This window comes from Tiliqua scincoides, chromosome 3 (genome assembly GCF_035046505.1).
Source record: "Tiliqua scincoides isolate rTilSci1 chromosome 3, rTilSci1.hap2, whole genome shotgun sequence".
Lineage (NCBI taxonomy): Eukaryota > Metazoa > Chordata > Lepidosauria > Squamata > Scincidae > Tiliqua > Tiliqua scincoides.
This window is the reverse complement of record NC_089823.1, coordinates 945594-967664: the sequence shown is the minus strand read 5'-3', so window position 1 is coordinate 967664 and position 22071 is coordinate 945594. Positions and strand designations below refer to the sequence as shown.

At 49.7% G+C, this 22071-nt stretch overlaps 2 protein-coding genes across 2 annotated transcripts; both read left to right on the top strand.

The window, feature by feature from the left end:
- The first annotated feature begins 3638 nt into the window (after nt 1-3638).
- On the top strand, nt 3639-4604 carry LOC136643903 (olfactory receptor 52E4-like). Its single transcript, XM_066619319.1, has one exon. The coding sequence runs from the start codon at nt 3639-3641 to the stop codon at nt 4602-4604; it is 966 nt and encodes a 321-aa protein (XP_066475416.1).
- Nucleotides 4605-13877: 9273 nt separating this feature from the next.
- On the top strand, nt 13878-14834 carry LOC136643902 (olfactory receptor 51G2-like). Its single transcript, XM_066619318.1, has one exon. It carries the CDS (start codon nt 13878-13880, stop codon nt 14832-14834), a length of 957 nt encoding a protein of 318 aa, XP_066475415.1.
- Nucleotides 14835-22071: the final 7237 nt, after the last annotated feature.

The following is a 22071-nucleotide window of genomic DNA, read 5'->3' as shown; positions in this document are numbered from 1 at the left end:
CTTTTATGTTATAAGCCACCTTGGGTGCCCCATTGGGTGGGAGAAAGGCGAGGTAAAAACAATAATAATAACAGCAGTAGCAGCAATTTCTAGATGGTCATCAAGGGTAGCCCTATGGAGAGTGCATTATAGTAATCAAGTCTTGGTGTTACCAATGTGTGGACCAATGGAGGCAGATGTGGGAGGCGTTTTGGAGACAGGTGTTCCCAGGGGCAGGTGGCTGGGAAGCGGGAGGCGGGGCCAGGATCCAGAAGTTATGCTGGTTCCTAGCCCCATTCCTGGGTGGCGGGGAGCAGCCCCTGGTTGCTCCATTCAATCGGATTTGCACCACCTCATGAGGTGGCGCGGGTCTGAGTAGACCCATTGGGGTCGCTGCAGCGTGACACGGGGTAAGGGGAAAAGTTTTCCCTTGCCTTGGGCTGCACTGCTTTTGGCCCCAAAGTTGCACTAAATGCAGCACAGGCCCACTGGCCTGTTTGCTCCAGTGCAAATTAGGGCTGCCTAAGAACAAGGTGACACAGACTTAAAGGTTTTAAGGAAGCGAATGCAAGAATACAGACAACTATGAACTACATCGGTTTAAAATAACAAAGCTGCTTCCCAAACTTACAGCGCAGTCCTGTCTTGCTCTGGAACAGGCAGGGACTTGCCCCAGCCCAATATGAAGTTAGGATTGCGCCCTTTACTTAACTCTCTCTCACCTGGGTCAGAAGACCATTGAAACACAGCTGGCTCCCAGGCTACCTATGAGGCCAGTAGCCCACGAGGGACAAAGGGACCAGGTCATGAGCAGCAGGTCAGGCTCCCTGAGGCGTCCAGTGGGCCTTCATGAGGAGATGCAAGAAGCAGTCCCCTTCCCCTTACCTCTGCAAGAAGCAGGATTAGATGGGCCCTTTGGCCTGATTCAGCAGGACTCTTCATATGTATTTGTAGTTCCCTCTCAGGCAGAGAGTCTGGGGTCTCCTTTTATTCCTTTATGTAATTAATGAGCTGACTGAATAATCACTGCACTGACCAACCTGGTTGCTTGATGACTGGAAGCTTCTGGAAGAAGGCTAGTTGTTCCCAGTTCTTCCCCTCTCCCATCTTCAAATGCACAGCTGGGCTAATGATCTTCTGATAAGAGTTCCTTCACTCTGCTCTCTGATTGTTCCCTCCTTGGCTACCTGTCCTCCCTGGCCACTGAAAGCAGGTAACACATTCCTTTCTAATTGCCTACTTTCTCACACCTGCAGAGAACTGGTGCAACTAACAACTTGATACATAAGACTTGGACCTAGATTTATCCTGTTCATGACAAGCTCCACCAATAACCTCTGTTTCCCACCTGCCTCAACACACCCCCTTGGCTCAACTTGGACTTGTGCCAGCCAAAGACCTGGCACTCTTTGGGGATTGTGGCATGTCTCTCTGCCTTGAGATGGTCCCTGCCTGCAGCAGGATGCAATGGAGCCCATGCTGGCACCTCTGCACCCTGCAAGCTGGCTCTAGTTAGGACTAGGCTGCTAATTTCTCCAAGGCTGGCAGAACAGAGACAGCACCTTGATGCTCAGAGCATGGCTCCTACAAGCATGGAGAAGAACTTTTTTTCTTTTAAGCATAAAGCCAGGGTGAGATACTTGCACAGCAGAGCTGTCAAGTAGGTTCTCTCTTATGGCTAATATTATAATACCGTTGTACAAATTGATGGTAAGGCCACACCTGGAGTATTGTGTCCAGTTCTGGTCACCGCATCTCAAAAAGACATAGTGGAAATGGAAAAGGTGCAAAAGAGAGCGACTAAGATGATTACTGGGCTGGGGCACCTTCCTTATGAGGAAAGGCTACGGCGTTTGGGCTTCTTCAGCCTAGAAAAGAGACGCCTGAGGGGGGACATGATTGAGACATACAAAATTATGCAGGGGATGGACAGAGTGGATAGGGAGATGCTCTTGACACTCTCACATAACACCAGAACCAGGGACGGCCACTAAAATTGAGTGTTGGGAGGGTTAGGACAGACAAAAGAAAATATTTCTTTACTCAGCGTGTGGTGGAACTCCTTGCCGCAGGATGTGGTGATGGCATCTGGCCTGGATGCCTTTAAAAGGGGATTGGACAAGTTTCTGGAGGAAAAATCCATTATGGGTTGCAAGCCATTATGTGTATGTGCAACCTCCTGATTTTAAAAATGGGCCGTGTCAGAATGCCAATGCAGGGGAGGGCACCAGGATGAGGTCTCTTGTGATCTGGTGTGCTCCCTGGGGCATTTGGTGGGCCGCTGTGAGATACAGGAAGCTGGACTAGATGGGCCTCTGGCCTGATGCAGTGGGGCTGTTCTGATGTTAACATGTAATGTTTAGGTTTCTATGTCCTTGGTTTGCCTGTTAGTCCAGCCTGTGTTCCTTACTTGCCTGTCCTTGAAATTCCTGCAAATCTAAGACTTTCCCCTCCTTTGGGCTAAACTCTGCTTATTCCCAGGACCCCAACTATTATGTGCTTCTGGGGAACTCTAAGAGCCCTGAAAGGTGGAGGACATGGTAATTTGTGTCCTCTGTGATGTGTCACCTGACTCTGTGCCCTTGAGAAGATGCTCCAGACCTGAGCTTGTGATGCTCTGGGGTTACCGGGGACTGAAACAACCCCTGGGATGTCCCACTGGGGCCTCCAGCCAGATGCCATAAATGCTCTTCGCTCAGCCAGGCAATCTCTGATCAGAGGGAAGCTCCAGCTCCAGGTATGACACAGTCGTGGCCAGACTCTTCTCAGTGCCCGCTTTTTGGCTCTGTGGGTGAGCCACATTCCTGGGCTGTATTCAGTTGTAGGGGCAGGAAATGCGGGTCTCAAACTGGCAATGAAAGGGACCGAATGACAGAGAGGCAGCTGCTGAGGCCTCGGAGTAGGTGGGGAACAGTTTCCTCCTCCTCCAAGCAATTGCTGAAAATGGGATTGTTTGCCACACCTTCAGGGCCAGTATTCTAATGCTCAGAGCCCTCTTCTCTGCAGAGAGCATCTCCCATACGTTCCACAGGTGGGCTTCTCCATGTGTGCTTGTGTCTTTTTCCACCCATAATTGCACATTGCACAACACCTCCCTTGCTCACTTGTGTGTATGGGGTGGGGGTGGGGGGTAGCTGGACCACGATATTCACCTTGCTGCTGAAGCGACTTGGCTTGGACTTGTCTGCAGCACCTGGGTGAGCTGCCAGGTGTCTTCCTCTTCAGCACACGTGAGTAGTTGAGAAGCAGTGTCCCACTATTTGTCGCCCACAGCTGAGCTCCATGCCTGCTTGGTCATAAGGGTGAGGAATGTCCATTGGAAAGTCACCACTGAATGTCAGGAATGACGGTCATGGGTTTGGTACTTTGGATGCCACGTTTAAGCTGCTCGTCATGTCCCCAGAAATGAGCACGTCCCTTCTCTCCAGAAGTGCCAGAGCCACCTCTGTCCTGTCCTTTGGCTCTTCTCATGGCCTGACTCCAGCCTCCTGTCCCCACATCTCTTGTTCTTTTCTCGCAGTGCCACTTTCACGCCTCCCAACGCCCAAGTGATTCCTTGGCTGTTACTGGTCATTGTATGCCTGGAAAGAATCTTGTGGAATCAGGCTAACTAACCGGTTTTGCTTTGGGCAGGGATAAGTGAGCAGCCTGCTGCCTGAATGCCACTGTCCAATGGCACCTGGTTTCATGCCCCCACCTGCATCCTGCTGGGTATTCCAGGGATGGAAGCTCTGCACGCCTGGATCTCCATCCCCTTCTGCGCTGGGTACCTCATTGCCCTCCTGGGGAATGCCACCATCCTCTTCGTTGTGAAGACAGACACTGGCCTGCACCAGCCCATGTTCTACTTCCTGTCCGTGCTCTCGGCCATTGACCTGGGCCTCTCCACCTCCACCCTACCCAAGATGCTGGCCATCTTCTGGCTGGGCTTCGGGGAGAGCAGCTTCGGGGCCTGCCTGACACAGATGTTCTTCATCCACAGTTTCACGGGGATGGAGTCTGTCGTGCTGGCAGCCATGGCCTTCGACAGGTACGTGGCCATCTGCAACCCCCTCAGGTACACCACTATCTTGACCAGGGCAAGGATCTCCTGGCTGTGTGCAGTCGTTGTGCTCAGACCTGTTTTTCTGGTGCTGCCCATCGTTCTGTTGACCCTCCGTCTGCCCTTCTGCAGTGGCAGCATTGTGATTGCCCACACTTACTGCGAGCACATGGGCATTGCCAAGCTGGCCTGTGCTGACATCCGGGTCAATGGCATCTACGGCTTATTCACCATTGCCTTCCTCGTGCTGGATTTAGTCCTGATTCTTTTGTCCTACATGCGAATTTTGCAGGCTGTTTTCCGGCTGCCTTCCAAGGAGGCCCGGTTCAAATCCTTAGGCACATGTGGCTCCCATGTGGCTGTCATCTGTGTCTTCTACACCCCAGCATTTTTCTCCTTCCTCACCCACCGCTTTGGCCATAACATCCCCCACTATGCCCACATCCTCATTGCCAATCTCTATGTCATTCTGCCCCCGGTGCTGAACCCCATCATTTATGGCATGAGGACCAGGGAGATCCACAAGAGAGTCCAGCAACTGTTGGGCCCCAAAAGGGCTGTTTGGTCCCATTTCTCTTGGTAAAAACCAGTGTGCAAAGAAAATGACTGCCCAATTTGAAGAGTTATTGCAGGATGGACTTTTGTGAGTTGCAGCCTGCTGGGTTTGGCACATCTTCTGCTGGCACAAACACTGGCCTGGCAGAGCCTCTGTGAGCAAGCACTGGCAGAGAGACAAGGAACTGCCTGACACAAAGCCAAGATTTGGAGAACAAGTGAGCGAGAGCAATTTCTGCTCTGGAGATGGAGTGCAAGCTCTGAGAAGAGGGGGCTCCCGACTCCCCTGTTATAGCCCCATCTGAATGGATCAGGAGGTTCATGGGGTCAGAGTTGCTCTGGATGGCAGTCTTCACCTGGAGGCTGACCTTGGGACAGGCTGTGACTAAGCTGGTGCTCCTGGATGCCTTAGTAGTCTTGGAGGCTGTAAGCCAGAGCCGCCTGCCACAGATTGTCCTGAAGATACCTTCCAACTGCCATAACCAGTTCCCTGAGCAGTGTGAATTTCAGGGACTCAGCACTCCCCCGGTTCAGGCTTCCTTTGCGAGAGACGTCACTGGAGGCTTGCGGGGTGTTCTGAAAGATTAGCTTTATTTGAGCATGGGATGGAGAGCACACCTATCAGCAGATACTCATCACACACACGTAAATGCAGCAATACTTCAAACGGCCTGGGTATATTTGTGCCCCAAAGTTGATTGCTGTGTGAACAGCTCTAGGAGACAGTGTTGATCTCGTGAGCTGGAAACAGCTGCTGACTGACCCAGAGTGAACTGCTCCCTTTGGCTAAAACCTCAGGCATGTGCCCCATCTGGGTGGAGCTGCAAGGGAAGGGGTGTCACAGGTTCACACACCTAATGCTTGTTTAGATGATGAAGCTCAAGCAGCTTCACTGGTGGTGCCCCATACACAGGCGTGTGCTCGACTCCCTCATACAATCCTAGCAAGAGAGTGTCAAAAGATGTAGTAAGTGGGCCAGTCCCATTGTCCATGAGAGTAGACTGGGGCGGGGTGTTCTGCAGGCCATCATGGTGCTCAGTGGTGCACCTTGGGGGGCAACGGGGACAAATGCCCCAGGTACCATGCCTGTGAGGGTGGCACCACCAGCCCCACCACCACCCGTTACTCTTTTTTTTTCTTAAGAGAAAGAAGCCGGCAGCTCTGCCGGCTTATTTCCCTTTTAAAAAAAAACAAAAAAAAACCCCTCCTTCTGACAAAGGAGAGCAAACCTAGAGTGGCAGCACACTGGGAGCCACAACGTAGCTGACGCTCTAGGCCAGGGGTGCCCAAACCTCTCAATGTGGCCCTCAGGGAGCCCCCAGTCTCCAATGAGCCTCTGGCCCTCCAGAGATTTGTTGGAGCCCACACTGGCCCGACGCAACTGCTGTCAGCTTGAGGGCAACTGTTTGACCTCTCGTGTGAGCTGTGGGATGAGGGCTCCCTCCACTGCTTGCTTTTTCACATCTGTGATGCAGTAGCGGCAGCAAAGGAAAGGCCAGCCTTGCTTTGTGCAAGGCCTTTTATAGGCTTTGAGCTATTGCAAGACCTTCATTCATTCATATAAGTGCCATCTCTAATATATTCATTTATGTAAACTTATGTAAATTTATTCCAATTTTATATGTAAATTAATTCCTTTTACCCCTGGCCCCGGACACAGTGTCAGAGAGATGATGTGGCCCTCCTGCCAAAAACTTTGGACACCCTTGCTCTAGGCCATCCTCTCCTCCTACAAAAGAGGGGGGGGCGACCCAGTCTGGCATTGAATCGAGGCGGCGGCTTGCAGCCTCTCTGGCCGCGATTCTGGGCTGTATCTGTCATCTCCATGGAGGAGATGAAAGACACTGCCCAGAGCAGCACTGCACCTGCAGCGGCCGCCACTCCAGGCAGGATTCTGTGCTTTTCTGGGCCGTGTCTTTCATCTCCTCTGAGGAGACTGAAGATGCGCCCAGAGAGGCAGCGCACTGGGAGACTCCTGGTGTGATTTTGCACTGCTCTGGGCCGTGTCTTTCCTCTCCTTGGAGGAGAAGAAGGGGGAGCCCAGAGCGGTGCAGAATCGTGCCAGGAGAGGCTTGGACTTCTGGCACAATTCCGGAAGCTATTCCAGTGATGTGATGATGTCACTGCGAGGCAAGGTGACCTCTGACCCTAGATCTGGATAGCCCACCAGAGTATATACAGAGTATTCAGAAACAAATGCTTAAGCAGCTTGAAAAACCACATTGCTGACTGCCTGATTTTTTTATTAAGGCACAGAAATGGAAAAACCCAGTATTTTTAGAAGTTGCTAGTTGTATGAGGAGCTACACAGAGAGTAAGGGAGTAAAAGGCAACCAGAAATAATGGGGTATTTGGCAGGCGCACAGGGCCTATATATATATAGTATAGTATTGGCAACCTTCAGTCTCGAAAGACTATGGTATCGCGCTCTGAAAGGTGGTTCTGGCATATATATATATATATATATATATATATATATATATATATATATATATATATATATATATATATCTTAAAGTCTTAAAGAATCAAATTGCTCAATTTTAGGAAACTTTTAGTTTAAAACTGCAAACAATCCTTATCTTGTATTGGCAAGGATGTTTGGCAGACACCTGCAGAAGCAAGTTTGAAACATTAGTTAGAAAAAACAGAACCATCCTTAAGAAAGAGTCTTTGTATGAATGAACAACTGAAGATAAGAGAAGGGGGGCTAGTGTGGAATTGCCTCAAAGGCAGTTTTTGCTGACATGTAATGTGTTGAGAAGAAATCACATATGCAGAGTACTATTTAGGTTGTTTTGTGTTAAAATATAGAAAAGGTCACTTATATACACCACTATTTTACTTAATAGGTAATTAGTCATAGTTATATAGAATTATATAGTAAAATTCTTAAAAGAGAGTTTAAAGGTCCTAGTTTGCACAGGTTTAGCAAGAGGGCCCACAAGAAATATGCTAAAACCAGGAGAAGATGCAGATGAGTAGCATAAGTAATTAAGAAGGGTTTAAAGGAATAAAAGTCAATAAAAAGGTAAGAAGGTTTGCCAAATTAGGGTCTTCACACCCGTGTTTAAGTATTTGTGTGTTCTCTTTAATAGAGATAGTATGAAAACTTATTTTCTCAAAGCGGTCCTTGATTAGACTAATAAATGTGAGTTAGGGTCAGTGTTGGATAAAATGATGTTACAGTGAACCCTACTGGTTTTGGAAACTTTTGGAAATTGTGTAATTTTGGCAAAGTTTTGAGATGAAACCCCACCTGTATGTAAATAAGAGCCAATCAATGGTTTTGCTCACTTGTTGCCCACCTATTTTCCGTCTTGTATGTAAATGGTATGTTATCTATGTCCAATTAAAATTGAGCTCCATTTATGATGTCAAACTTTCAGTGAATGAGAAGTCTAGATTTTCAGACAAAGGACTGTATGGTATAAAGGTTAAGGACCAGCGGTCAGACGATGTCATAAGAACATAAGAACAGCCCCACTGGATCAGGCCATAGGCCCATCTAGTCCAGCTTCCTGTATCTCACAGCGGCCCACCAAATGCCCCAGGGAGCACACCAGATAACAAGAGACCTCATCCTGGTGACCTCCCTTGCATCTGGCATTCTGACATAACCCATTTCTAAAATCAGGAGGTTGCGCATACACATCATGGCTTGTACCCTGTAATGGATTTTTCCTCCAGAAACTTGTCCAATCCCCTTTTAAAGGCATCTAGGCTAGACGCCAGCACCACATCCTGTGGCAAGGAGTTCCACAGACCAACCACACGCTGAGTAAAGAAATATTTTCTTTTGTCTTTCCTAACCCGCCCAACACTCAATTTGAGTGGATGTCCCCTGGTTCTGGTATTATGTGAGAGTGTAAAGAGCATCTCCCTATCCACTCTGTCCATCCCCTGCATAATTTTGTATGTCTCAATCGTGTCCCCCCTCAAGCGTCTCTTTTCTAGGCTGAAGAGGCCCAAACGCCGTAGCCTTTCCTCATAAGGAAGGTGCCCCAGCCCCGTAATCATCTTAGTCGCTCTCTTTTGCACCTTTTCCATTTCCACTATGTCTTTTTTGAGATGCGGCGACCAGAACTGGACACAATACTCCAGGTGTGGCCTTACCATCGATTTGTACAACGGCATTATAATACTAGCCGTTTTGTTCTCAATACCCTTCCTAATGATCCCAAGCATAGAATTGGCCTTCTTCACTGCCGCCGCACATTGGGTCGACACTTTCATCGACCTGTCCACCACCACCCCAAGATCTCTCTCCTAATCTGTCACAGACAGCTCAGAACCCATCAGCCTATATCTAAAGTTTTGATTTTTTGCCCCAATGTGCATGACTTTACACTTACTGATCAATGAAGCGCATTGATGTCCATGCTCTGGACATGAGTCAAGCCTGTGAACTTTCATCCTTGTGTACCGAGTCATTCTGAGTTGCTTATTTGAGTGGCTGTTTGGCCTTGCAACAACTGGGTCAGGAGCGGGGAGGGGGGGCAAACAGAGTGGTGGCCCAAGTAGGGAAAAGCCCAGGACCACCACTGATGGTGCTCATCACAGCAGCTGCTTGGACTCCCCAGCAGCAGAACCTGATGTAAGTGATGACAGCTGCTAATTAGGACAAGGAACGGTTGCAGTTTTTAATAAAACCTGACATTAGTCTGGCCTTCAGTCAGAGATTACTGTCAGTCCATAGCCTTGCCAAGCCTCCTGGAATTGCAGGCATGAGGCAACAGTGGCCAGTTGTTCACTGATGGCAGAGCCTCCCATGGGGAGCCTGCTGGCTTTCCAGGGTTGCGAGACAGGCTGGCCAGCCACGGGGGCTTGGGAGGCCTTACAGGAGCTGGGCCCTTTCTTTCTGAATAACCAAGGGAACAGAGGGTGATAATGTGGAAGCATTCTGGGCCACCTTTGAGAAAACAGCCAAGATGGCTCAAAGGCTGCACCTCCAGTGGGCTCACACACTTTTCTGAGAGTAAGCCCCATTGAACAAACTAGGACTACTTCTGAATAGACCTGGTTAGGATTGTGCCCTCAGGCCTTATTTGACTGGCCCCATCCAAGAGGTTCCCTGGACCCTAAGTGTAGGGAGACAGGGGATTGCAGCAAATTGAAAGACAATTATAGCATCAACAAGGGCTGCTTTCAGACCAACTTTAGAACCATTAAGTACCTGTGAGGCGATTGGCCACAGGAAGTCATGGCCAAGGTAAAGGAAGCCACCATCCTTTGGCTCAAGGCAGCTACCGATGGGGAAACCAAGACTGTGGATAAGTTGGTACTTGACCAAGTCTGATCATCATCATCACTTGCTCCTGGTGTGGAAGGGATTGTCACTCCCGGATTGGCCTTTTCAGCCACACTAGACGCTGTGCCAGAACCACCTTTCAGAGCGCGATACCAGAGTCTTTCGAGACTGAAGGTTGCCAATACAATACAGACCAAGTCTGCCTTATCACGCCCTGGGATGCCTGCCTCTGGGTAATGCAGAACCACCCCACCAATTTGAAAACAGCTGTCTGCCTTTTTGGGACCACTGGGATAGCCAAAGGGCTACAGAGGCAGAGTGCCCCACCTGCAGATTCCGAGCAGAGCCCTGTTCTCTCCCTTTCTGTCTTCACTGCAGTCAGTTGATATTTAGAAGTTACGTTTCTAAGCCCATCCTTTTTGGGAAGGTTTGTGTAAGAATGTTAAAAGCAACGTAGTGAAATATACTAGCAGGTGTTACAAGTATCTGACAGCCCAAGCCTGTCCAGCTTTCCAGCACTGGTGCAACTGCAGTGCAGCCCCAGGGAAAGGGAACAAATGTTCCCAAACCTAAAGGAGGCCTCTGTGACTGCATCCTCAACACAGGAAGTACTGCACACCCCATGGGCACAGCAGCACCGGCACTGGGAAATTGGATAGGGTTGGGCCCTTCTTTGGCTATTTCCAGCTGTTTGCCCAAAGCGCCTTGCAATATCAAGGCACAACCCGAATTCTCTGGCAGATGCCTGCACTTGCTCCTGCAGGCCTCCAGCAATTGCAACTGGTGTAAACATTTGCCCAGCTCAGCCCTGCGCTGTGGCCTCCCAGAAGTCTGCTTCAGGCCTCCAGTGCAAGGAGCTCTGCTGCTGGGGCGGCTTGCAGGGAAACGGCACCTCCCAGGGGATGCGCAGGGCAATAAAGGCTCTGGCACAGGTGGCACTGCAGAGATGCCTCCTTACTGCGGACTCCAGGAATGGGAGTGACTGGCTCAGAGTCCTTTCACTAGCAGCAGTCTGGGTGAGTGAGTTTCCCTCACAGCACGTTCCTCTTGACATGTCAAGGTTTGTGCTGCAGCTTTAGCACAGGTGAGGGTGGAGCTAAGCAGGAAGGCCCAACAAACTCCTCTGCCGGGGACAGCCATCGCTGGAGCCACCAGCGTCATTTTCTTTCGGAACAGCTTGACGAGATGCAGTCGGCCTTTGATCCCCTTTGCAATCTTGGCAGCCCTGTTTTTCAGCTGCAAGTAGCCCACCTTACAGTTCACCACTTGGGGCTGCTGCTGCTGGCACTACAGTCCATAATGGCACCGATGCGGACTTGGCTTGAATGCTGCCAACCTGCCTGGCACTCCCTTGCTTGTTTTGTCCCTTGCTGCCTTCGCACCTTCAGCATCAGGCTGGAAGGCAAACTCACTCTCTCCTTCTCCCGATGGAGTGAAAATGAACCTCCCTCAAGGCACCATCTTCCACCCATCTCCTGTGACCCTGGCATGGCCCTGCTCTGCCAAGAGTGGCTTCCTTGGCCCTTCTCCTTAGCAGCGCTGCCAGGCTGTACGGAGGCTTCTTGAAGCACTTGCCAGCCATGATCCTCATGGTACAGCTGCTCTCATTCTAGATAACTCCCAAGAATCTCACTTAGAGAAATGGTTTGATTAAGTGTTTATTGCAAGCTTTACTGTTATTTTCTGTGACAAACTTGTGAGCCACCTCGGACATTTGCCTTGGCAAGGGAAAGGCAGGTCATACAGTTTTTCAAACAAACAAACAATTTTCCTTGGGATTTCCTTGGGAAATTTATTTTACGCATTTCCTTGGGAAGTCCACAAAATGTGTGAGTATGACTTCTACACTGACTTTGTACTTTCTCCAAGTTTATCTCCACAGACTTCCATGCAAGCCTCCTCAGACAAGCCCTCCTGCCACAAATGAGCCAAGTGATTTCATGGCCCCCAATGGGACTCTCTCCTTGCCTATTGTTCTTTGTTCAGGCTACAGAGAGCCACAACTTCTCCTGTCCCTGGCTGTGGGATGATTCTAGTCTCTCTCTCTCCCCCCCCCCCACTTTCCAGCCCATTTCCCCCAGTCTCTCCTGCTTTCTCCACTCCTCCTCCCCATCTTTCTTGCGTTCCTCGCTGGTGCCATCACATGCCACTTTTCTTTGGAGGTTTTTCCCCTTTCCTTCATTTAGCTAGGAACCAGTCCCTGCATGCACAACAGGCTCCCACCCCACACCTCCGTGCACATGATACACAGGTTCCAAAATCCTACCCAGGACCAGTGGGCCTCTGGACCAATCCTGCAGGACTCTTCTTCTTATTTCTAATGCAATATTAATTGCACCACCCTGATATAAACAGCACAGGCCAAATACAGCATAATCCTGCTGTTGATTAATTTTCCCATCTCCAAGAAAGCCAGCTTGATCCCAGTGAATTGGGAAAATGATTGTCCCAATCCACTTGTACCTCTGTCTATTGGCAGTAGTCAACCAACATGCATCTTTATTCATCCTCAAATCCTAAGCCAGAACTAATAATCAATAATAACTTGGCAACACTGGTAATAGTCCCACCTGTCCACGCCGGCTCCGAGGACAGCAAGGATGCCGCTGCTCGCCTCCAGTGCAAACCACAGGTACAGCCCACGGCTACTCCTGTCACTGAAATACTGGTGAAAACCGGAGCCAGCCTGGCTCTATTCCAGTTGGAGGTCCCTGACTCACAAGTATGGAGCCACAATTCACACCAGCACCGTGATGCATCATCCAGGCAGTGAAGTCTGCTTACAGCAGAGGTCTGATGTGGGTGACTTTGTACCCACAAGCAACAGATCTTATCAGAATTGCACACACAGTTCATTGGTGAATATTCATTGGGATATATGCATTTTAGGAAGGGGCTTTAGTACTATGGGAAATATTGTTTAGAAACAAGGAATGTGTGAGATGTTTTCCAACCAAATGCATCATTTACTGCAGATACCAGGCTATAATAAGTTGTCAGGGTTTTGAGCCAAATAAGTTGTCAGGGTTTTGAGCCAAGATTATGGAATTTTCTAGGATCCTCAGATGAGTCAGGGATTAAACTTAGGGACATGTGTGACTATCGTTTAGTCTGATTTTACCTGAGGCCAGATCCTAAAAAATAACCTACCAGTAATTGTTACCTAAGAACTGTACAGTCTCTTAATTTATTAAAAATATAGCAAAAGATCATAACATACATTTTTATTCTTTAACTTTTTAAATTCTGGTCTTCACCACCTTTTTGCAAACACTATCAGAGTAAGTGCACTATAAACAACATACCAGTAGAACAGTGGTTCCCAGCCTGGGGTACATGTACCTCCAGGGGCACTCGACAAGACCTTTAGGGATGCTTGAAAAAGAATTGAATAATGGCAGAAAAAGTCAAGTAGTGCTCCAGAATGCCTTGCAGGGCCAACAAGGCAGGAAGGAAGGTAGCTAGTTAGGTATGAAAGCCACACAGCTAATTTTTGATGATCAATTCATGTATGAATCAGTGATTGAAAACCAGCACAGTAAAAAAGCTGAAACATAATATGGAAAGTGATCCTCTTCTCTTTTGCCTTCAATTTTTTCTAGCTTCAGGGTCTTTTCTAAAGAGCCCTCCCTTCTCATGAGATGACCAAAGTATTTAAGCTTCAGCTTCAGCATCTGTCCTTCCAATGAACAGTCAGGGTTGCCTTGGAGATTAACGACCCTCTAATTATCTCTGCATTGCTTCTCCACTTGAAAAGCAATGCTGCTTGAAAAGCAACTTCTCTGGAGCTGAAAAGCTCTTCCCCCTGAGCGATAGGACAAGGTGATTATCTAAGCTTGATTTACTAGCAGAAATTTCGCACCCTGCAGGTGAGTATCAAAGTTTGCAGAAAGAAACCATGTTTTATGCTCAGCAATAATGTCCACACCAGAAGCAGCAACCTGGTCACAACAGGCTTCCAAAGGTTGAACTGCCTGAACAGTTTCAGAGTTTTTTCCCATTCACTAGAGAGCAGCAAAGAACAGGAGTGAAAGGCCTGTGAAAAGCATCATGTCTTCCTCCAACGAGTCTGCCAGTCATCCAGTATTCCTCCTGACAGGCTTTCCTGGGCTGGAGAATTCCCACATTTGGATCTGCACCACCATCTCTTCCATATGCTTCATGGCCATTGCAGGGAACTGCACCATCCTCTTCATCATCAAGACAGACCAAACCCTCCATGAGCCCATGTACTACTTCCTCTCCATGCTGGCTCTCTCAGACCTTGGCTTGTCTGCTACCACTTTGCCCACCATGTTGAGTGTCCTCTGGTTCAACCACCGCGCCATCAACTTCAATGCCTGCCTGGTCCAGATGTACTTCATCCACACCTTCTCCATTGTTGAGTCAGGCGTTCTGCTCTCCATGGCCTTCGATCGCTTGGTGGCCATTCGGAACCCTCTGAGATACACAAGTATCCTGACCAATGAGACCATCATCAAGATTGGGACGGGGGTGGCCATCCGGGCTACCCTCCTTGTTTTTCCAACTCCCCTCCTCCTGAAAAGGCTGCAGTTTGGAAGAGTGAATGTGCTCTCCTATTCATTCTGCTTGCACCAGGATATTTTAAAGACAGTGTGTTCAGACAACAGAATCAGCAGCATCTACGGCCTTATGGTGGTGATCTCTTCCATGGCTCTTGACTCTGTCCTGCTTGTTTTGTCCTACATCCTGATCCTCAAAACAGTGCTGAGCATTGCCTCCAGGGCTGAGCGCCTCCGTGCCTTGAACACTTGCATCTCTCACATCTGTGCTGTCCTCACCTTCTATATCCCAATGATTGGCCTCTCTATGATCCACCGATATGGGAAGAATGCTCCTCCAGTGGTCCACATCCTCATGGCCAACGTCTACCTTCTGGTGCCACCTCTGATGAACCCCATCGTGTACACTGTGAAAACCAAGCAAATTCGAAGGAGGATATTCAAGAGGTTCTGGGAGGGCAAAGAGTCATCTGGAGCTCCTTAGATTCAGGAGCCAAGTCAAGGAAGTTAGAACTAAGCTATGTGGTCTTCATGTCTGGGTCCATTCCTGAAACCAAACACAGGAGGAGGAAAGCCTGACTGTTCTGGAATTTGAGCCTATAGCTCGATGGTATATTGGTGCACAGTTCGTCACTGACCAGGTCGGGAGGGAAATGGGCCACAGACTTGGTTCATTCTTGTCCTGGCAGGGGCAAAATCCTTTGTTCACATTTCCTCCTGGCACCCGGTTGTGGATCTTTGCACTCTCTTGATTTAAACCTTTTTTTAATTTTGCTAGTTTTTTATGGTATTTCTGCATTCTTTTTTAGGTCTTTAATGGACTGTGGGAACAATCCTGAGTGGCAGGTTGGCCGGTGCAGGTCCCTTGTGCTGGCCCGTCATTGTAGCAAAAGTGCCTTAATGCACTCATATGAACATAAGGGGAGATAGGCTGCCGTGGGCCCCAAGCAATGTGAGTTTGTGCTGGCCAAGCTCGGCTGGTGTGGAGGTCGGGGGAAGGTGTGGGGAGGGTTGGGAGGAGGCAGGAGGGAGGTATTTTGGTGTGGGGGGAGGCGGGTGGTGGGCGAGACTGTGGGTGGGTGGGCAGGTGGGGAGGAGGAGCCAGGATTTGGCACTTATGCCAAATCCTGACCCTGTTCCTGGACAGCCCAGGGCAGTCCCTGGCTGCTTGGATTTGTGCCACCTAGTCAGGGGGTGGAGATCTGAGTAGCCCCATTGGGGCTGCTGCAGCTTTCTCTGGGGAAAGGGCAAGAGTTTCCCCTTGCCGTGGGCCAAGCCTCAGACAGCCCCAAACTTGTGCTGGATACAGCGCAGGCCCACTGGCCTGCCTGTTCCAGTGCAAGATAGGATCGGGTTGTGTGTTAATTATGATTCTATTGTATTGTGAAGTGGTCAGTTGCTTTGTGGGGAGGGGAGGCAGGATGGGAATTTTTAATTAAATTAATTAAATATTACTAATTCCTTCATAAATGTGCAGTTTCCATGGTTTTTTGTTTGTTTTTAAACGTTCTAGAGTCAAATCTTACAGTTGTTTATTCCATATACTGAAAGTGGACCCAACTTTAGACCCAGCTTGGTAGGGATATCTCGGGATAGAGAATCTGCCATGTTCCCCATGATGGAAGCAGCTTGGCCAATATGGCCCAGCAGTGGGACAGGGGTCAAGAGTAGAGCTTGTGATGCTGTGGGTCCTGTGGGTCCAAACTCAGGAAATGTACTTGATGTGCCCCCTCTGAGAAAGCTGAACCCTGGTGAGCAGACAGGGGAGGAATGGGAGGACCCGTCGCTTCGCTCAAGGCACAAGGAAGGATCGGTTGGTTTTCCTTTTTAAAAAAATGTATTTTATTCACCTGTTCAAGTATTCATATGGTTTTTGTAACGATTGATTGATTGGTATTGAGACCTTTATTGGCATAAAACTATTTCCAGGAAGGAGGCAATGGACCACATAGAATACACACAGTCAAAGACAAGCATGAGTGAGATTAAAAACCATGGAACAAGGCAAAGTGAGACAGCCGCGCGCAAAGCCGCTCTGGTCAAGACCAACATGCGGGGAGCAGAAGTAGAAATAAATCTACACCTGATCAGCACAGAATACAAATCGCTTGCTGCACTTAGTGAGCAGTGCTCATTTCTCCCCTCCAGCTCTGCCTCCAGCGTCCAGCTCCCCACTGGAGAGAGGGCAGGCACTGCTGTGGAGCCTGAGAGCTTGGCTGCAGCTGGCTCTTCAAGCTGCACAGCTGCAGTGGGTGCCCACAGCGGCGTGGCCACCATATTGGGGGGATGTGGGGGAGCTGAGGGGCAACGTGTCACCCCATCCTGGCACTCGAGGCCAGGGGCCCCCTTGCTCCCCCTTTGCTATGCTAGTGTATCTGAGTAACCCAAACACCCTCGCCTTTTCCAGCAGGGTTTCCCTCCCTAGTGCTCTAATCGTCCTCCTCTTCCTGCTCACATGTACCCTCCTCCCTCCCCCAAGCCCCATTGCTCATGGCTAACCTCTAGGAAGGCGGGTGCAACCCGAACACAGAGCTACCTCCCTGCGCCACTCACTACCCCACCCCAGCCATCTGCAACCCACATGCCTTTGACCAGTCGCTTTTCTCCTTTAGAAGTCGGTTCGATGTATGGTAAACTCACAATATCGACTGCACTGGCAAGTTCTGACGCTGGCCCTCAGGTCTCTGGTTGCTGAGCCAGGCGAGGCAGCTCAGAGCTGACTGCTCCTGGAGTGTCAGGCTGCCAGTTCCACAGGCTTCACGCAGAGTACATAAGAACATAAGAACAGCCCCACTGGATCAGGCCATAGGCCCATCTAGTCCAGCTTCCTGTATCTCACAGCGGCCCACCAAATGCCCCAGGGAGCACACCAGATAACAAGAGACCTCGTCCTGGTGCTCTCCCCTACATCTGGCATTCTGACTTAACCCATTCCTAAAATCAGGAGGTTGCGCATACACATCATGGCTTGTACCCCATAATGGATTTTTCCTCCAGAAACTCGTCCAATCCCCTTTTAAAGGCATCTAGGCTAGACGCCAGCACCACATCCTGTGGCAAGGAGTTCCACAGACTGACCACGCGCTGAGTAAAGAAATATTTTCTTTTGTCTGTCCTAACCCGCCCAACACTCAATTTTAGTGGATGTCCCCTGGTTCTGGTATTATGTGAGAGTGTAAAGAGCATCTCCCTATCCACTCTGTCCATCCCCTGCATAATTTTGTATGTCTCAATCATGTCCCCCCTCAAGCGTCTCTTTTCTAGGCTGAAGAGGCCCAAACGCCGTAGCCTTTCCTCATAAGGAAGGTGCCCCAGCCCCATAATCATCTTAGTCGCTCTCTTTTGCACCTTTTCCATTTCCACTATGTCTTTTTTGAGATGCGGCGACCAGAACTGGACACAATACTCCAGGTGTGGCCTTACCATCGATTTGTACAACGGCATTATAATATTAGCCGTTTTGTTCTCAATACCCTTCCTAATGATCCCAAGCATAGAATTGGCCTTCTTCACTGCTGCCGCACATTGGGTCGACACTTTCATCGACCTGTCCACCACCACCCCAAGATCTCTCTCCTGATCTGTCACAGACAGCTCAGAACCCATCAGCCTATATCTAAAGTTTTGATTTTTTGCCCCAATGTGCATGACTTTACACTTACTGACATTGAAGCGCATCTGCCATTTTGCTGCCCATTCTGCCAGTCTGGAGAGATCCTTCTGGAGCTCCTCACAATCACTTCTGGTCTTTACCACTCGGAAAAGTTTGGTGTCGTCTGCAAACTTAGCCACTTCACTGCTCAACCCTGTTTCCAGGTCATTTATGAAGAGGTTGAAAAGCACCGGTCCCAGGACAGATCCTTGGGGCACACCGCTTTTCACCTCTCTCCATTGTGAAAATTGCCCATTGACACCCACTCTCTGCTTCCTGGCCTCCAACCAGTTCTCAATCCACGAGAGGACCTGTCCTCTAATTCCCTGACTGTGGAGTTTTTTCAGTAGCCTTTGGTGAGGGACCGTGTCAAATGCCTTCTGAAAGTCCAGATATATAATGTCCACGGGTTCTCCCGCATCCACATGCCTGTTGACCTTTTCAAAGAATTCTATAAGGTTCGTGAGGCAAGACTTACCCTTACAGAAGCCATGCTGACTCTCCCTCAGCAAGGCCTGTTCGTCTATGTGTTTTGAGATCCTATCTTTGATGAGGCATTCCACCATCTTACCCGGTATGGATGTTAGGCTGACCGGCCTATAGTTTCCCGGGTCCCCCCTCTTTCCCTTTTTAAAAATAGGCGTGACATTTGCTATCCTCCAATCTTCTGGTACCGTGGCTGTTTTGAGGGACAAGTTGCATATCTTAGTCAAGAGATCTGCAACTTCATTCTTCAATTCCTTAATAACCCTTGGGTGTATGCCATCAGGGCCCGGTGACTTATTGATCTTTAATTTATCAATGAGGTCTGAAACATCTTCTCTTTTAACCTCTATCTGACTTAACTCCTCGGTTAGGAGGGGCCGTTCGGGCAGCGGTATCTGCCCGAGGTCTTCTGCCGTGAAGACAGATGCAAAGAACTCATTTAATTTCTCTGCCATCTCTAAGTCTCCTTTTATCTCCCCTTTCCCTCCCTCACCATCCAGAGGGCCAACCGCTTCTCTGGCGGTTAATGACCGATGTTTTGTTTCATGCTGTCAGGCTGGAACAGGCAGTCTTGGGATTTCTCTCATCATGACCAGGAGGCCACTGAGTCACCCATTATTCCCTTCCCCCACTGTGGATGGTGAATTGCTGGTGCAGCAATGGAGCTCCTTTGGCCATATGGGGACAGGTGCCCTTGCAAAGTTCGCTTGCCTCTGGATCTGCTCCAGTCGGCCCAGGCATGTGGACGTGCGATACGTAACACGAGCAGAGCACTGCACTAGAACAAAGGCGATCAGCCAGATCCCACTCCAGCTACTTGGAGGACCAGACATGAGACCCAGAAGAGGCCCAGGTGGACACCACCAAAAGCGTCAGCTCTGCCGAAGCATCTTCCCAGTGGCATCGCTAGGGTTTGCCACCTGGTGCGGGAGGCCAGAGTATCACCCAAAGCAGTGATGCACCATCTCCCCACTCTGGCTTTTTGGCCATACCTTTTGAGAGAACTGAGAGATTGCAAAGTGGTTTGTTTCATTGCATTGTCCTGTTAATTACACATCAAATGGTCTATAACATGATTGTATTATTCCAACAAACCAATATTGTAGCAATTTTGGTCACTTGTGGTGTCACCCCCCAAGGTGTCACTAACTCCTTATTGGTTCCATGCTGTGTCATAACAACATCCTATTGGCTCTTCAAACAATCAGTCTCATTTGTCCTTTCTGAATTATGGAAATGTACCTTTTTGCTACAGAAGAGAGTTGCATTTTTGTTTTCTGATTTTTTTGGGTCATAACTTTTGATAGAATGAAAATATTTCACTCCGATTTTTCATTGCATTCTGCTGTAAAGTACACATCTGATGGTGCATCACACGATAGAATTATTCCTACAAACACTGGTGTTAGCGCATGACCCCCCACTGCAAGTCACACGGGGCGGGTTCACCTCCGCACCCTCCTAGCAATGCCACTGCGTCTTCCTGATGTGCACCCCCACACTTACCACGGCCATTTTATTTCAGAATCACCTCCTTTTGGTCTGTGTACCAGGCAGGCTCTGAGCCTCCTTTTTCGACTGGATGGGTGAAGCACCTTTCCCTGCAGTACAATCCCATCCTTCAGAGACGCACAGCCTGAGCACTGTAGGATCTATCCAATGCCCACCCTTTTAGCTCCAGTTCCACCAAAGACACACTCCAGACCCCAGCACCATGCTGCCCTAGCGCACCTTCAGCACCAGGGCAGTGACTGTAAACCACCAAACAGGCTGGAGACATGGCAGGGTGTTGGAGGGATGTGGATGAGACTGGGAAAGGCTGGTGTAGGCTGCTCCTAACCCCTCCTCCCAAAGTCAGTGCTCTGCCAATAAGGAATGAAAGATTCTTATTGATGGGAAGATGAGAAACAATGAAAAGGAAGAACCCCCAGCCCAGCTTAACCCAGCACCCGCTCCACTCTGCCCACTTTGCTGTGGTGGAGCAGAGGATGCTGATGACACTCTTCAGCCGTCACAGCACTTCACCCAGCCCAGCAGCCCCTGCCAGGGAGATCCCCACTCCAGCTGGCAGGACAATAATTCTCTGGCCTCCTCTCATGCACACTTAGAACACACACACACACGGGGGGGGGGGGTGATGGGAACCATGGGGAAAAGGCACTTTCCCTCTCTTGAGACTTTCCTGCCACCCATCAGTCTTCCAGCAGGAGTCAAAAATCCTTTTCTTTCATCATGCCTCTCAGGGGGACGTCTCCCCTTGGCAGGGGTGGTGGTGGTGGTGGTGGTGTTCTTTGCTGTGTTACTCATTCCTGGGGGCTGCTGTGGGGTCTGAGCCTGGAGGTAGCCCCTCACTGGACCTACACCTCTTGTCAGCACCTGCTCGGCTCTTCCTGGTGGTGCTTCCATCACCACTAGTGTCTGGGTCCTTGAGCTTCAGTGGACACGGCTGGTGGATGGTGCTGGGATTTCATGTGTTACCAGCAGCAGTGCTTTTGAGAACAAAATTACAGCACACAAGAGGGGAACTCATGTGTGGAGACCTGGTGTGTTGGCCAATGGCACATCTGTGTACTTTGGCAAGGAAAGGAAAATGGAGGCAACAGTGAAGGTGCAGGCCTTGCACTAAAGGAGGGGTGGGCAGCTTTCTTTGGCATTGAGGCCAGACATCAGAGCTGTCAACAGTAAGAATGCATGTTCATTCAACATGTGTGCACAAACCTCCCAATTAGGCCACAGAGCTAAGATAAAGGAGATGGCCATGGTGTGGAGAGACACAGGCCAGCCAGTGATCCTCCGAAGAAGCTTCTGCCCTTGGTCTGCTTACAGTGTGAGCCAAACAGGACCAGAATGACAAACCTGAATTCTTGCTAAGGACCACTAAGGGCAGGGGTGGGAATACCTTTGGGAGAGGGTGGGCTGGATGAATTTGTGTGGTGGGCAGAGTCTGTGCTGTAGGTTGCCTACCCTGCACTCGAGGAACAAAACTGAAATAACATATAGACCACAGAGAGCACGGCAGAGTTACTCAGCACCACTGAAGCATGCAGGGTCAATGAGGTAAACTGCGCACAGCCACGCGATGCTCCCCACCTCTCTGGGCCCACAGACCAGGCCCAGCCTGGCAGATTTCACAAGCCAGCCAAGATGTGCTTGCTCCTGACAGCCTGGCTTATGGCAGGGGGGCAGACTATGAGGTGCCTCCCATTGACCACTTAATGCAACCATTTTTGCCAGGAAGCAGATTCTGCTGGCAGAGCAAAGAGGCCGGCTGGGTGTGCCCTGGTGCCATCCCCTCCCCCCTGCCTTTCATGTTTGCAGAGTGCGGTGTGCAGTGACCAGCATCAGACAGAGTGGCATTTGTTACAGTGTGTGGTTCACGAGCTTGGCATCAGGAGTGATTCTCCTCTCAGCAGAGCAGTCCTGGGCTTCCACTTTCCACTGCTCACTGGTGGTTCTGCCCCTGGCTGGGTGGGCAAGGAGGCCCGTTGTAATGTGGTAGCCCCTCATATGGAGCAGGAAGGAAGGAAGGGACTGTCCCCCCTCCCACAGAACGCCTTTTGCTGGGGCCCCTGGCTTTTCAGAC